This window comes from Musa acuminata, chromosome BXJ1-3, assembly GCF_036884655.1.
Source record: "Musa acuminata AAA Group cultivar baxijiao chromosome BXJ1-3, Cavendish_Baxijiao_AAA, whole genome shotgun sequence".
Lineage (NCBI taxonomy): Eukaryota > Viridiplantae > Streptophyta > Magnoliopsida > Zingiberales > Musaceae > Musa > Musa acuminata.
Genome location: NC_088329.1, coordinates 38,245,242 through 38,259,842, shown reverse-complemented (window position 1 = coordinate 38,259,842; position 14,601 = coordinate 38,245,242). Strand labels below are relative to the sequence as shown.

At 37.9% G+C, this 14,601-nt stretch overlaps 1 protein-coding gene across 1 annotated transcript; it reads left to right on the top strand.

Annotated features, from left to right (window-relative positions):
* The first annotated feature begins 10,612 nt into the window (after positions 1-10,612).
* LOC135637686 (beta-glucosidase 26-like) lies at positions 10,613-13,089 on the top strand. The gene is made up of 11 exons (XM_065150397.1): positions 10,613-10,832; positions 10,939-10,997; positions 11,110-11,185; positions 11,294-11,365; positions 11,444-11,531; positions 11,632-11,875; positions 11,962-12,077; positions 12,160-12,377; positions 12,453-12,484; positions 12,605-12,707; positions 12,781-13,089. Exons 1-11 carry the CDS (start codon positions 10,775-10,777, stop codon positions 13,047-13,049), a joined length of 1,335 nt encoding a protein of 444 aa, XP_065006469.1. The 5' UTR covers positions 10,613-10,774; the 3' UTR covers positions 13,050-13,089.
* The last annotated feature ends 1,512 nt before the right edge of the window (positions 13,090-14,601 follow it).

Here is a 14,601-nt window from a genome sequence, read left to right as displayed (position 1 = left end):
GAATTATTACAGAGATAATAATTCACTGAGTTAGAAGGAGTTCTGACATATATGACTCACGGCCAGCTCGATATTGGGCCTAGAGGGTCACACACATATGGTAGGCATTGCGATGAGTAGAGGTTCGGATATAAGATATCCGACGGAGCCCTTGTCTTATTGGATATCCAATAAGCCTCTGAATTATTGGATCCCATGGACGAGATCCAATAAGAGTCCATAAGAGATTATTAGATAGAGATCCAATAATCTAAAAGGCTTGGGTTATTGGATGTAGGTCCAATACCCACTAGGGGAGGATCCATTAGGGTTTGACATGGACCTCTATAAATAGGAGGGATTCAGAGCCTCTACTTGCCTCTCCTATTCTCCTTCCCCTCTCCACCTTATAGCAGACCTGGAGTTTTGAGGAGCGTCGTCGCAGCCCTATTGTGTGGATCACCGCTAGAGAGGAGGACGCTTGACCTCCTTCACCCTCTCTTAAAGATCTGCAAGGAAACAGGGATATACGATCTCCCTAGGTAACACAATCTACCCTATACGCAGTTTTTCAGTTTTGCGGATTTTGCGCACCAATCTTCGCATGACGACGAACATCTCTTTGGGAATGAGGGATTTTGTTTTCTTGTTCTTCCCCTGCAGATGTGATGTTGCCTCCAAGATATCCCAATAGTGGTATCAGAGCCAGGTTGTTCGTGCGATAGATTGGTTTTGAATTACGTGTGTTGTGTTTTGAAGAAACTTTTGACGTCAAAATCGTTTACGCAAATGTGAGAAAGGGCAGCAACAGTTGCTGCCCTCGATCTACGTGCATGCAGCGCAGTCGCAAGCAGGCAACACAGGGTCTGTGTGTGTAGCAGCTGGTCGGCGGCCTGCTTGCAGCAGGCTTGCGGCCGGCGGGGCTAGCAGCCCGCGGGCAAAGGCGCCTGCGGTCGCTTCTCCCGCGGGGTGAGGCGCCGCAAGGCAGCGGCGCCTGTCGCCGCTACTCCCGTAGGCGAAGCCCCCCTGTAGGGGCAGCCGCCCGGGGGGACAGCACTGCCTGCGTAACACAATCTACTCTATACGCAGTTTTTCAGTTTCGCGGATTTTGCGCACCAATCTTCGCACGACGACGAACATCTCTTTGGGAATCAAGGATTTTGTTTTCTTGTTCTTTCGCTACGCATGTGATGTCGCCTCCAAGATTTCCCAACAATAAGACCCTACAGTCTTCTCGTGGAAGAAAGGGGAGAAAAGGGAATGATAATGATCGCTTCGAGGGGATCGGCCTCCTTGATCGCTTCGAGGGGATTGGCCCTCCTTGATCACTTCAAGGGGATCAACCCTCCTTGATCACTTCAAGGGGATCAGCCTCCTAAAGTTTGTTTACAGAGTGGAATAACATTTAATTGATTGATTGATTCCTTAAAGAAAGGATTACATCACTATTTATAAAGTTCCACCTAGAGTCCATCAGGACTTGAACTCTAATAATAAATAAATATTAAATAAACCTCTACTTAACTCTAACTGAACCAAACCGACTGAATAAATAACTAAATTAAACAGACTCGATAAACATTATTCAAAAGCTTAGAAAAAGGGTCCTAACAATTCCTCCCTCTTCAAATAAGTCTTGTCCTCAAGGATGAGCAGCATCAATCTCGGGGAGCTTCTCTTTCAGCACTTCAGTCATAGTCTATCTGCAACTTATCACAACCCGTTGATCAAGTATGGTCTCTACTTTTTGATAGTATAAGCAATAGGTCGGTCTTTCAGTATAGTAATCATTGCAAGAAACTCCTGGCCTTGCTATCACAAGTTAAAATCCGTCCATCAATGATCTTTACTTCGAATATGTCACAGCCTTCAATGTGGTGGGCTAGTTGGGCTGCAACTTTCCTGTCCATAAAATTATTAGTACTATCTATATTAACCAAAATAGTGACAGGCTGATGCTTCAAAGTTCCTCCAATTTTCATAGTTTGTGAGTTAGTGTAGCCAGTCAATGCATGCACTGTATGTGTGATGGCTTCAATATCTTTATCAGTTTTTACACCTTCATGATCGGAGTCCAACTCATTTGCTTCCGGTTTCTCTCCAATTGGCTCAATCATCAGAAGTTGCCCTTGTTTACATCGGTACTCCATACTCCAATTTTCATAATAGTACAAACCCTTTGCTTAATTTTTCTTGAGTTCTTCTTGGGTTAGTCTTCGGGTGTCAAGGCTTTGTTGGGAATAGATGGGGTGGGTGGCTTATTGATCATCTGGTTGTTGTCACTTCTATTTCCATGATTTTCCCTATTGATTTTTTTCTCATGTAGATGTACGAATAAGATCGCAACTATCATAGTGCGGGGTTGACGAGCCTTAACTTCACATCGGATCTCTAGAATAAGCCTTTCAATAAATGTATCCAAAAGTTATCGTTCTGACCAATCTCTAGCTTGATTTGACAATCTTTCAAACATACTCTGATATTCCAACACTGTAGAAGTCTGACAAATTTTGGCGAGCTGACCATCAATATTCTCATATTCGGATGGGCCAAATTGAACAAGAAGCCCTCTTTTGAACTTCTCTTACAAAGGAACTCCGTAGACAGTTTCATACCAATCATACCACTGGAGTGCATCTCCCTTGAGCTGGATTGAGGCCACTTCTACCTTAGATTCTTCTGGGATTCTGTGAAAACGAAAAAAAATTTCTACCTTAGAGATCTAATTAGTCGGATCATTATATTCCTATCATGGAAATTCTACCCTAATGCGTGGGTAGTGTATGTCACCATCCTGGGGCTCTTTTCCTGTACCTCCCAATCTGTTCAACATAGAACTTGAGCTCTCATCTTGTTTAAACCTGCTAAAGTGCTCCAATAAGCTCTTTTTGAAATCATGAAGGATTTCTTGTAGCCGATTCTCAATTCTTATTTCCAATGCTTCCATTTGTGCTTTCATTAAGTTATCGACAACCATTGCGTACGATTGCAAGTTGGTAATCCCTTGTTCTTGTTTCTGATGTATAGTCAAAGGCATCCGCATTGTAGCTGCGAAGCTGCCGAGGAGGAAGAGGTGCTGTCCTGTTTCTATTGCAGCGTGGGGTGAGAGAGCCAGGGCTAGAAGGCGACTACGTCGATGTGGCTGCAGTTACTGGACCCAAGGGGAGGCAGCGATGGTGGTGCGGTTGGAGCAGTGTCACTGACGGTAGAAGCAACGAGGGCGTTGGTCCATTGGCCGGGAAACAGCGGCAGCGGCCCTTCTCACTCAAGCAGGGTGGAGAATCAAGGAGGGAAGGCTGCTGGCTAGGGGGGGCAACAGCAGCAGTGGTGGCTGCTGGCTGGGCAATAGCGGCGACGGTGGTGGTCCGTCGGCCGAGAAGCTACAACGGCTGGTGGGCTGGCCGGAAGCAGGGGATGCGGGCTGCTGACCTTCTCTCTTCTTCTTTCTCTCTTTTATTTGTATTTTTTTTTGGATGACGATAGCTACTTGGTGGCTGGGCAGCAGCGACGATGGTGGTCGAGCGGCTAGGGAAACAACGACAGCGGTGAAGAAAAAGTTGCCTTGTAGTGGTGGTGGGGAAGAAGGGAAGCAAGGCTGCGATGGGCTGCGCCAAGGATCATTGCTCTGATACCAAATGATAAGACCCTAAAGTCTTATCGTCGCTCTAATATCAATTGATAAGACCCTAAGGTTTTGTCATGGAAGAAAGGGGAGAAAAGGGAATGATAATGATCGCTTCGAGGGGATCGGCCTCCTTGATCGCTTCGAGAGGATCGACCCTTCTTGATCACTTCGAGGGGATCGGCCTCCTCGATCGCTTCGAGGGGATCGACCCTCCTTGATCACTTCGAGGGGATCGGCCCTCCTTAATCACTTCGAGGGGATCAACCTCCTAGTGTTTGCCCACATACCTGCCCTTGATATGGAGACACATCATTTTATACGGGTCATATCTATAGATAGCTCTCATACCTGTCCTCGATAAGGAGACACATCATTTTATACGAGTCATATCTATGGATGAAATAATATATTAAAATATTTATTTTAAAAAATTATTAATATTAATTAGTTTAATCAATCTAATTGAACTTAATTTAATTAGAACCTAGTTGAACCAATATCTAATTATCATTTAACCAATTTAGAATTATTTTAGAATAATATAATTTAGATTAGATTGGGTTAAATTTAGATTAAATAAACTTAAATAAATCAAATTAATTAGGAATCATCATTTAAACTAATTAAATATAATTTAGTTCAACGGGCTAGAGCTTGACATGTGGGTTAGGACAAACATGTTAGATGAGCCTGGCATATTAACTGAGCCTATCTATGGGCTTTGGCCTATCTATGGGTTGTGCTTGCCTATTGGTTGTGTCCAGCTTATTAACCAAGTCTACCCTCTAAGCTAATTTCAACTTAAAACTTAACTCATTCACTCAATTTCATAATATTATGAAATTATAATAAAGTATATATTCACTAACTATAAGTAATTAAAACATAATAATAAATTTAAAAGATATACTGTATAAGAAGGAAATAGTATTCTTAATCAAGTGTTGTATAAATCAAATATCATGCATTTAAGGTAAAAATTTTAGAAATACATGAATAATTTTAACATGTTTCAACCTAAAAATAAAATTCTACATCTTAAAAGGGACATGTTTTAATTTAATAATAAATTTTTGACATTTAAAGGAATAAAAAATATTTCAAGACTTTATATAATATATTTTTAAGTTAAAAATAAAATTTTAAATATTTTAAAAAATCAAAGAAAAAATTTTATTTTTCAGTAATGTAGGAAAACCTACTTCTCGATAGGATATAACTCCCCGTTCCTCCCACTTAGCTTAGTGAGGAATGCAATAGGAGTTCTTTTGATTTCTCCTATTACTAAGCTTAGCTTAATAAGGAATGCAGATAAAGTCCGTTTGAGCATTCATACTTGCCATAAGAATATGGAATTCTGAGCCAGAGATAAGTTTTTCCTAGTTATAAGAATATGCATTTATACTTGTCATAATTCTATAAGAAGAAAGTTCAATATTATTTTTTCATCCATAATTTCGTGAAAGAAAAGTTTAGAAATGTCTTCCTAATCATAATTCATATCTTCTAGTCATAATTCTATAAGAATAAATTTTAGAATTGTCTTCCCGATCATAATTTCAAAAGAAGAAAGTTTATGATTATCTTCCAATCATAATTCCGTAATAAGAAAGTTCATGATTATCTTTCTGGTCATAATTTCGTAAGAAAAGAGTTCATAATCATCTTAAGTAGAGAATTTACTATTACTCATTTTTAGCTTAGGCGAGTAAAAGGTGACTTGAGCCTTCTCATCCAACATAGGACTCAATGTGGTAATTATATATTGGATGATGATATATTCCATACTAGTATTTATTTAATATTTATTTTTATTTAATTTATTGACAAAAATGATATCACCACACTTGGAATGTTGAATAGTTATTTTCTAAAATTTATTAGCAAGAAATAAAATAAAAAATCATGCCCAAATTAAGGATTTGATTACATATGGGTTGAGTTGTGTCTAGCTATATGGGTTTGAGCTATGATATACCTGGCCACAAGCTAATTTCGCTAATCAACTTAACTCGAGTCAAATCCTAATTTGATCATTCTTATTAAATTAGATTTTTAATATTTTTAAATGTATTATAAAATATTATAAAATAATAATTAACCTAAAATCCATTCTTTTTCATGAAATAACTAATTTAAATTCATTATTCCAAATTGAAAACTAATTAAATCATATAAATTCACACATAATTTCTTGAAATATAAATATATCTAATTATATGAATTAAAAATATTAAATTAACTAATCATTCTAACATCATAATTTAATTATTATTATTTTATTAATTATAAAATTAAAATATTATTATGTATCACATAAATTATAATAATTTTAATATCAAATATTTTAAAATATGAATAAAATTTGATGAAAAAATTAGAGGATCTACCTCTCTTGGAGAAAACTCTCCTCAATTTAAGAATGTCATAGACAAATCTATAAATATGGTATTCGATATAATATCCATTTATATCTGTATCTTTCGAATTTATATATATTTTTTTACAACATGAAGAGGGCTTATAGTATACTTAAGAAGCCTATTTTGTTTGGCTTTTATGATTTGTTTTGTCTTGTAAACATAGAGTAGTATAGAGTGTTAGCTAACAAAGCACCCAAGCACCACTCGAATAGTATATAGTTGGAAGGACCATTAGGGCAATGTCTAGAGATAGGTTGCTATCTTGTTTTGCAGTAGTAGCATGTGGGCATTTATGAAGACTTTTTGCAGCAAACCACATAAACCCTTTCTTGCATGATCAATCAGAGCTTGCAAAGTTTATATTTGTAATTTGCATTACTTATCAAATATTTACTAAAATATCTATTTGTAATATCTCGAGCTAAATATTTCTTCTAGCCCGTCTTCTCTTTTACAAGTTCTAAAGGGACATTAAAATATTTTGGAGAGGTTGACCCTTAGTTTACAAATATGCAAGAGTGTCACACGAGTTAGACAAAACCAACTAAGTCCATAATATATAGTGTTAGAGTGAGACAGGCACATTTAGAAACACTTGACATGAAAATATAAGGGACCTAATGAAGCTACATTGAGGGTAGCCAACACACATGACTGTTTGAAGGAAATAAGTACAAAGATGTAGAAAAAAGAATCGCTTAAAAGAGTGAGTATTCGATATTGATATTCATAGAATGACCAACCCTTCACATGAGAGGCATCATGAGGATAAGCACACAAGGAATAATATATAGTGCACAATGGTTGGGATGATTGAGTTCGAACTATAGCTTGACATTGGCAACCAAACTTGATGATGCTTAAGGCAAGTAGAGCATTTGACAAAGGATGAGGTCGTGTAATAAGGGATGGGTTGCTTGATGACCTAAAAAGTTACAAAAAAGCTCATAAAGATGGGAGGAATTACTAACTTGAAGAATGTGGTACTTATGCAAGGACTTGTATGCAAATGATAGATTATCCGTGACTATCTCAAGGCGATCGAAACTTAGTACCATAGAGTATTGAAACCTTTTCTTAGAAAGGATATATCCATAGGAGGCTGAAGTATATAATAAGTTTAATATGTTGCTAGGCCTTAAGGGATGCAGCGGATTTTATATTAGTGAAAAATCATAAGCTAGCAAGTGTATTCATGGTGACAAAATAGTATACTATTTGTTAAATAAGACAATGTAGTCCAAGAGGATGGTGGTCTCCAAAACTTCTACAGATACGGACACGAAAAAAAATGTTGCTCCAACAAAATAGATATCCAAGAGGGTTATGTCTCAGTTCTCCAAAGGGATAATCATGTACAATGGACCATAAGAGTACCTCAAGATAACAATTTCATAATGCTCAATAGACCAAGAAAGCAATGAGGAGTCATCCCATGATCTAGTATGAGGTAATATGTTGGTAAACGTATTGCGAGATCATATAGGGGAGTGACCTCAGATAACACCAAACAAAGGTACCCCTAGAGCTGATATAGAGATTAAACTCAACGGAGGGCTGACCCATGGAATGATGGGTGCGAGGGCCACATCAACTCTATGTAAATCAAGAAATGAAATAATTTGAGTGGAATTTAGTGAAATGTCCAAGTCGCATGAAGAGAATCAATATAGAAGACAGAACATGAAGCAGAAGCATGAGACTTAATTTGGATAGAGATCAATGACATGAACTCTTACATAGGTAAAAATAAGATAATATCGTTCCATGAGTCTCTCGTTCTAATTGAGTAGACTCATCTTGCATAGTGCCAAAGTTGAGAAGAGCTTTAAGGTATATGCACCTTATCTTGATGAAGTAATTGATGAGGAGACTAAGGTAACTCAACTTGTAGAAGTGAAGTTGGGGTTAGAAGATCTTAGCACAGGGCAAAAGTATACAGAAGTGGGTGCCCTTAAATAATATATTATAGTGTTGTCATTCGAGTTATCGCAAAGGAAGCTATGCGTATTAGAGATTATGCTGGGGGTAAAGGCCTAGGATCCAAACAATGACACACTGATTTCAGTAAAGTCGGTGAACTTCAAGAGCTGCTAGGTGATATATTGTTATAAAGTTATGCTTCATCTATGCATGACCAAAGAGCATATAGACAAAGATCGATTGCTAAAGAAGTAAACACAATCATAAGTAGTGGAGGCTCTGAAATGTGATAGCATAGGCAACACATGGAGAGATTACATTCCAAGTTCATCTCATAAAAATCAGAATACAATAAAGATATCATTAGGAGGTGACATAGTATAATGAATTATGGTAGAACAGTTCAAGATAATGCAACATATATAGGAGAAATCTAGTAAGAGACTTGATCATACGGAGGTATGGTTGGGAGCTATTGGGAGTTCTACTTTAGTGAACATCATGATGATAAGAAAGACTATGGAATCAAGTAGTGAATTTCATGGTATCATAAAGGTGAGTCTTCCATTTGGGCATCAAATTTTATATCAGATGAAAGCCTTGGTCATCAACATATGAGAGTTGTGTACCACCGAGGGAGATTTCATATATAAGTACTAGTAAGGCCCATGAAGGAGGACTTAATCATGTAGAGGAACGATCAAAGCGAACGTGTGCACTGTACTTAATTAGTGGACTATTGTAGAGCTCATATTTGGTTGAGGGAGCTCAAAAAGTCAAAGAACAAGGCTAAGTGAGTAAACATTGCTACCAAGGATACAAAGGATAAAAGAATCAACGTGAGCCTTACAACATAATGATAGAGGTCATGCATAAGACTGCTTGGGGAACATAGATGTGTTGAAGCATGTGGTCGAAAGAGGCGAGGAAGCAATGATAAGTCTAGAGAGACTTAGCTACATAAAACTAAGCATCAGTTAGGATAAGGGTAGACTTAGAGGAGTACCATAGTACCATAGAGGTATACCTACTAATCGCAAAGAAAGGGACACATGTGCAAGACAACATATAGTAAATCCATAAGCATGACAATGTCATGATACCATAGAGGCGAAACTTTTGTGGAGTCATCGATCCTTTGCTCTCATGGAAGGAGAGCGTATAATCATAAAAGAGGTTGAGGAGGTAGAGAATGCAGAGACAAACTTCAAGTACTGAGAAAAGATTGAAGGATAGAGATAAGGGAACTTCACAAGACCGATGTCAACGAGCTTCTCATCAAAATTGTCAAAAGTTAAAAACTTTGGGTTGATGCATGAGTGCTCGATGGTGTTATATCTTTTCTACTTAGAGGAGTAGGTGATAAAAATGATGGAGAATATAATACAATCCTAGAGGTAACTAAAACTATCAAAGACTTGCTTCAAGTTGAGGCGAAATTTTGCTTCTTTTAAGTAAACCTTTATATATTCCAAAAGTTCGATGGTAATGAGAAGGCTTTACAAGCTTTTAACACCTAAGATCATAAAGATAAAATCCTACTCATTGATAAAATCCTACTCCCTATCTAGCAAAATTGTAAAAGAGTCATTAAACTTGTTTTTAATGTTTGGTTTATGGGTTAGGTTATACTTGACTATATGAGTTGGACTATGCTTGTTCATATAGGTTGCATCGTACTTCACTATATGGGTTAGATCATAACTAGTGATATGGGCTAAGACATGCTTGACCACATGGACTAATCTAGCTAATCAACTTAACTAGGGTCATACCCTAATTAGACTCCTCTTACTAAATTATATTTTAATTTTTTTAAAAGTATTTTAAAATATTATAAAATAATAATTAACCTTAAATCTATTTTTTATGAAATAACTAATTTAGATTCATAATTCCAAATTTAAAAATAATTAAATCATAACAATTCACACATAATTTCTTAAAACATAAATACATTTAATTAAATAAATTAGAACTATTATTAACTAAATTAACAAACCATTCTAATATCATAATTCAATAATTATTATTTTTAATTATAAAATTAAAATATTATTATGTATCATAAAATTATAATAATTATAATATCAAAGATTTTAAAAATATAAATAAAAGTTAATAAAAAATTAAAAGTTCTAACTCTCCTCGAGAAATCTATCCTTAATCCAAGAACGAGGAAGGAGAGCCCCAAAGAAATTCTCTCTTCAATAAATTATATTTAATTTATTTTTATTCTACTTTCATATATATAAATAGAATTATAATATTTACTTCTTATGATTCATATATATAAATAATTTTTTTATTATTTACTTTCTAAAAATCACTTCACTTATTAGGAAATAAATGAATTAAAAACATAATTGATTGATCAAATTTTTAAAAAATTCACATAAAATCAATTTTAATCATTTCCTTAACCATATTAAACAAAAAATAATAATTTGATTTATGTTAAGAAAAATCATCATTCATTACAAAATAATAAATCGATATTCGATAGAACAAATGTACATACATATCCGACTGCCATCCTTTCCTGTCATGCTAAATTATCTTATCCGCTTGAACCTTCTAAACCTCTACGCCAAGATGTGTTTTGCTCTTTTATAAATATCTTATGCCTAGTCTTCCACTCACATCATTGGTCAAGATGTGTTCCATTTGGTTCTCATCTTTCTTCTCGTGCATCTTCCTCTTGCTCTCCCTCCTATCAACAAGCAATCCAGGCTTCGCGGTCGGAGCCAACCAACTAAACCGTGATGCATTCCCCGAGGGCTTTGTCTTTGGTACTGCAGCCTCCGCCTACCAAGTCGAGGGTATGGCGCTCGAGGGCGGTAGGGGACCGTGCATATGGGATGCATTCGTTAGGGTTCCGGGTATCATGCAGTCTTTCTCCTTCTCTTTTTACTTCTCCCTCTTCACTATAATGATTGAATATTTTTGCTTGGAGGATTTCTATTCGTGTGTGTTGGTTGACCGCAGGTATAATTCCCAACAATGCCACTGCTGATGTATCAGTTGATGAATATCATCACTACAAGGTAGAGTAGTCTATGGTCTTTATCAAGTCGCTATTGCCTGTAGAAATTCATAGGTTTCGATTTCTCATTGTTGAGTTAAAGAATGTTAACTTGGTAACATCTCATGGTTCAGGAAGATGTCGACATCATGAAGAAGTTCAACTTTGATGCATATCGGTTCTCTATCTCCTGGAGCAGGATTTTTCCAAGTAATGGAAACATATTTTTCTATAATTTTTTGATCATCCAGGACTCATCTTTATCTATACCAAGTTTGCATCATCCACTACTATTAGATGACAACTTCTGTTTTCTAGATGGAACTGGAGAGATTAACTGGGAAGGCGTAGACTATTATGACCGGCTAATCGACTACTTGATACTGCAAGGTAAACTTTATGCCTTCTACGATCAAAAGAAACAAATGGCTATATCAGAATCTTTTTTTCTTTTCATTTGTGTTTCAGGCATTACTCCCTATGTAAATCTCTATCACTACGATCTTCCATTGGCACTTCATAAAGAGTACCTGGGTTGGGTGAGCCCCAAGATCGTGTAAGCCCTTGGCTATTGACAATGCCTTAATCTATAATGTTCTTTGCATTATAAATCATTGGAGATTTTTTAAGCCCGTCTGATGAGTTGTATCATGCAGGGATGCATTTGCTAACTATGCAGACTTCTGCTTTGAGAGGTTTGGAGATAGAGTCAAGAACTGGTTCACATTCAATGAGCCCAGGGTGGTGTCGGCTCTTGGTTATGACAACGGCCTTCATGCCCCTGGAAGATGTACCGACTGTAAAGTCGGAGGAAACTCAACCACAGAGCCTTACATCGTCACTCATAATATCATCTTATCACATGCAGCCGCAGTGAAGAGATATCGCGAAAAGTATCAGGTTTGTTGTGCACACAATTCATGATTCTGTCATACAACATATAACCAAGATCAACACATGTTTCTTGTTGTATTCTCTCTATTCAGGTAGATCAGAAAGGCAAAATTGGTATTATTTTGGATTTTGTTTGGTACGAGCCTCATACGCACTCAGCAAATGACGAAGCTGCTGCTCAGAGAGCCAGGGATTTCCACATTGGATGGTAACAATGCAGCCTGTTCCAATTGAGATAACTCGAGTATTTACTCTCTAAGTGACCGATTGATCTCTTCCTCTGTTTGCAGGTTTCTTCACCCTCTAACATATGGATACTATCCAAAATCAATTCAAGAAATTGTCAAGGACAGGCTTCCTAAATTCACCGATGATCAAGTGAAGATGGTGAAAGGTTCATATGATTATGTTGGTGTCAACCAATACACAGCTTACTACATGAAGGATAATGGAGTCACCAATCCCAAACCTGTCAGCTACCAAGACGACTGGCACGTCGAATTCAAATGTTAGATTTGCTGATCCCTCGTAATAGCTTCATTCTTTGTGGTAACCTTGTTTCTTACATCTCCATATTTTGCAGATGACCAAGATGGTGTCCCTATTGGACCACGGGTAAAATTTTGCCTTTTCTTGTGCTAATTAGAATCCTTTTTTACCCAATCTGTAATTTTCCTTGATCTACACTTGACAAGCTACTGTCGATTAACCTGTTAGTAATGGAATTTTACTCAGGCCAACTCCTACTGGCTCTACATAGTTCCATGGGGAATGTACAAAGCTGTGACCTATGTCAAGGAAAATTATGGCGATCCAATCATCATCCTCGCAGAAAATGGTATGAAACATTGTATGTTCTCCTCCCTCCGTCGTTATCACAGTTTCTGATCTCTTGACGGTGATGATGATAGGAATAGATCAGCCAGGCAATGTCACTCTACCAGAAGGTTTGCGGGACGCAGAGAGGATCAACTACTTCAAGAGCTACATCACTGAGCTGAAGAGGGCGATCGATGATGGTGCGACGGTGATCGGATACTTTGCATGGTCTCTCCTCGATAACTTCGAGTGGAGGATAGGTTACACTTCGAGGTTTGGTCTGGTTTACGTGGACTTTAAGACCAACATACGGTACCCAAAGCAATCAGCCTACTGGTTCAAGAACATGCTGAAGAGGTAGAGGAAATTAATTGATGTTAGAGAATCCGTATTCAGTGTTATTTTTTATTTCATCATCTATCAGGTTTTAATTATCCGTAGGGTGGGAACTTCTATGAGTGTTATAACATACTATTGTGCTCGACAACAAACCGAGACAGGTATTAATTAGGCCAATTAATACCTCATCCTTGTACCATGCACCAATCAAACATCACAAACAACCGTTATATGTATTCATTTCTGCATATGAATATTCTGTACTTTTTATCTGTTAATTTATTGGACCTATTTTATCTGGTTTGTTCTATTGATCTAATTAGTAGTTACAAAATATATAGTTCAATATCTCCTGATTTGGGGGTTCATGCGAAACATCAAGCGGATTAGCAGATTCTAGTTAAATAGCTTAGATATAGCAGATTATTGTTGCGGACTTCAAGAAATGTGATCTTGAGGACGAGGGTCGGGTCGTTCATTGTGGACTTGAAGAAATTTGATCTTGAAGATGAAGGTTGATAATCGAGGACTTCAAGAATTGTGATCTTGTAGTCGAAGGTAGATTACCACGGATTTCAAGATATGTGAAGAAGGTAGATCACAAGATATGTGATCTCGGAGACGAAGGTAGATTACCTCATATGCGATCATGATATGCGATCATGAAAAGGGAGGGCGATTATCGTGGATTATGTGATCTTGAAAGAGAAAACAAGATGAAGAACACAAAATGCCTTGCTCACCGGTGGACAGTCCGATGCGCTCAAGGTCACGAACCAACCCTGCCTCGAAGGAGCGCCGACGCGGCACGCCGCATCGCAGCGATCCCGGACGAACCCATGGGGTCGTGGTCCGTCTTTGCCCACAACGTGCACGAACCCGTCGTGCTGCAGACGGACCGCCAGCTCCTGCGACCCCCCGTGCCAGGGCCGTGGGAGAAGAGGTGGGCAAGGCAGCGATCCTGGGTGAATCATGGCAAGAAGGTTCGACATGGCACTGAAATGCCGGTAGCTGGGCGGGCCAAGAAGGCGAACGACGGCGGTGAAACCGAAGACGGCGGAGAGGAAGAGGAGGAGGAGGAGGAGGAGGAGGAGGGAGACGAAGGGAAGGAGAAGGGGGGAAGGGTCATGTCCTGACCGCCATGCCCAAGGCGGCGCAGCGGGTCTCGGGCTAGGTTGATATTGACACGGGGAATGGCGGAAGAATGGCATCAAAGATTGAGACTTTGCCGGACCCGAAGCCATCGGGTTGAAGGAAAAAGAGGAAACGGAACGAGCCTTTCAAACGAATCGAACCTCCAAACGGAAGGAGCCTTTTAAAGGGCTTACTATATATATATATATATATATATATATATATATACACGCGTAGTGCCATCTCATATTCTTGATGGTGAGGAGTACTCGTCTTTTCTTGTTCTTGAAGACAACGTATTCGAGCATGATAAAAATGCCAAAAAAAATAGTAAAAATAAAAATTGAATTTTATTTATAAATACTTCATTATTAAGTTAATAATATAATAAGACACGCTTAAGTGTTCCTACGATTCTCTCTTGTCAATCTAGAAAAAAG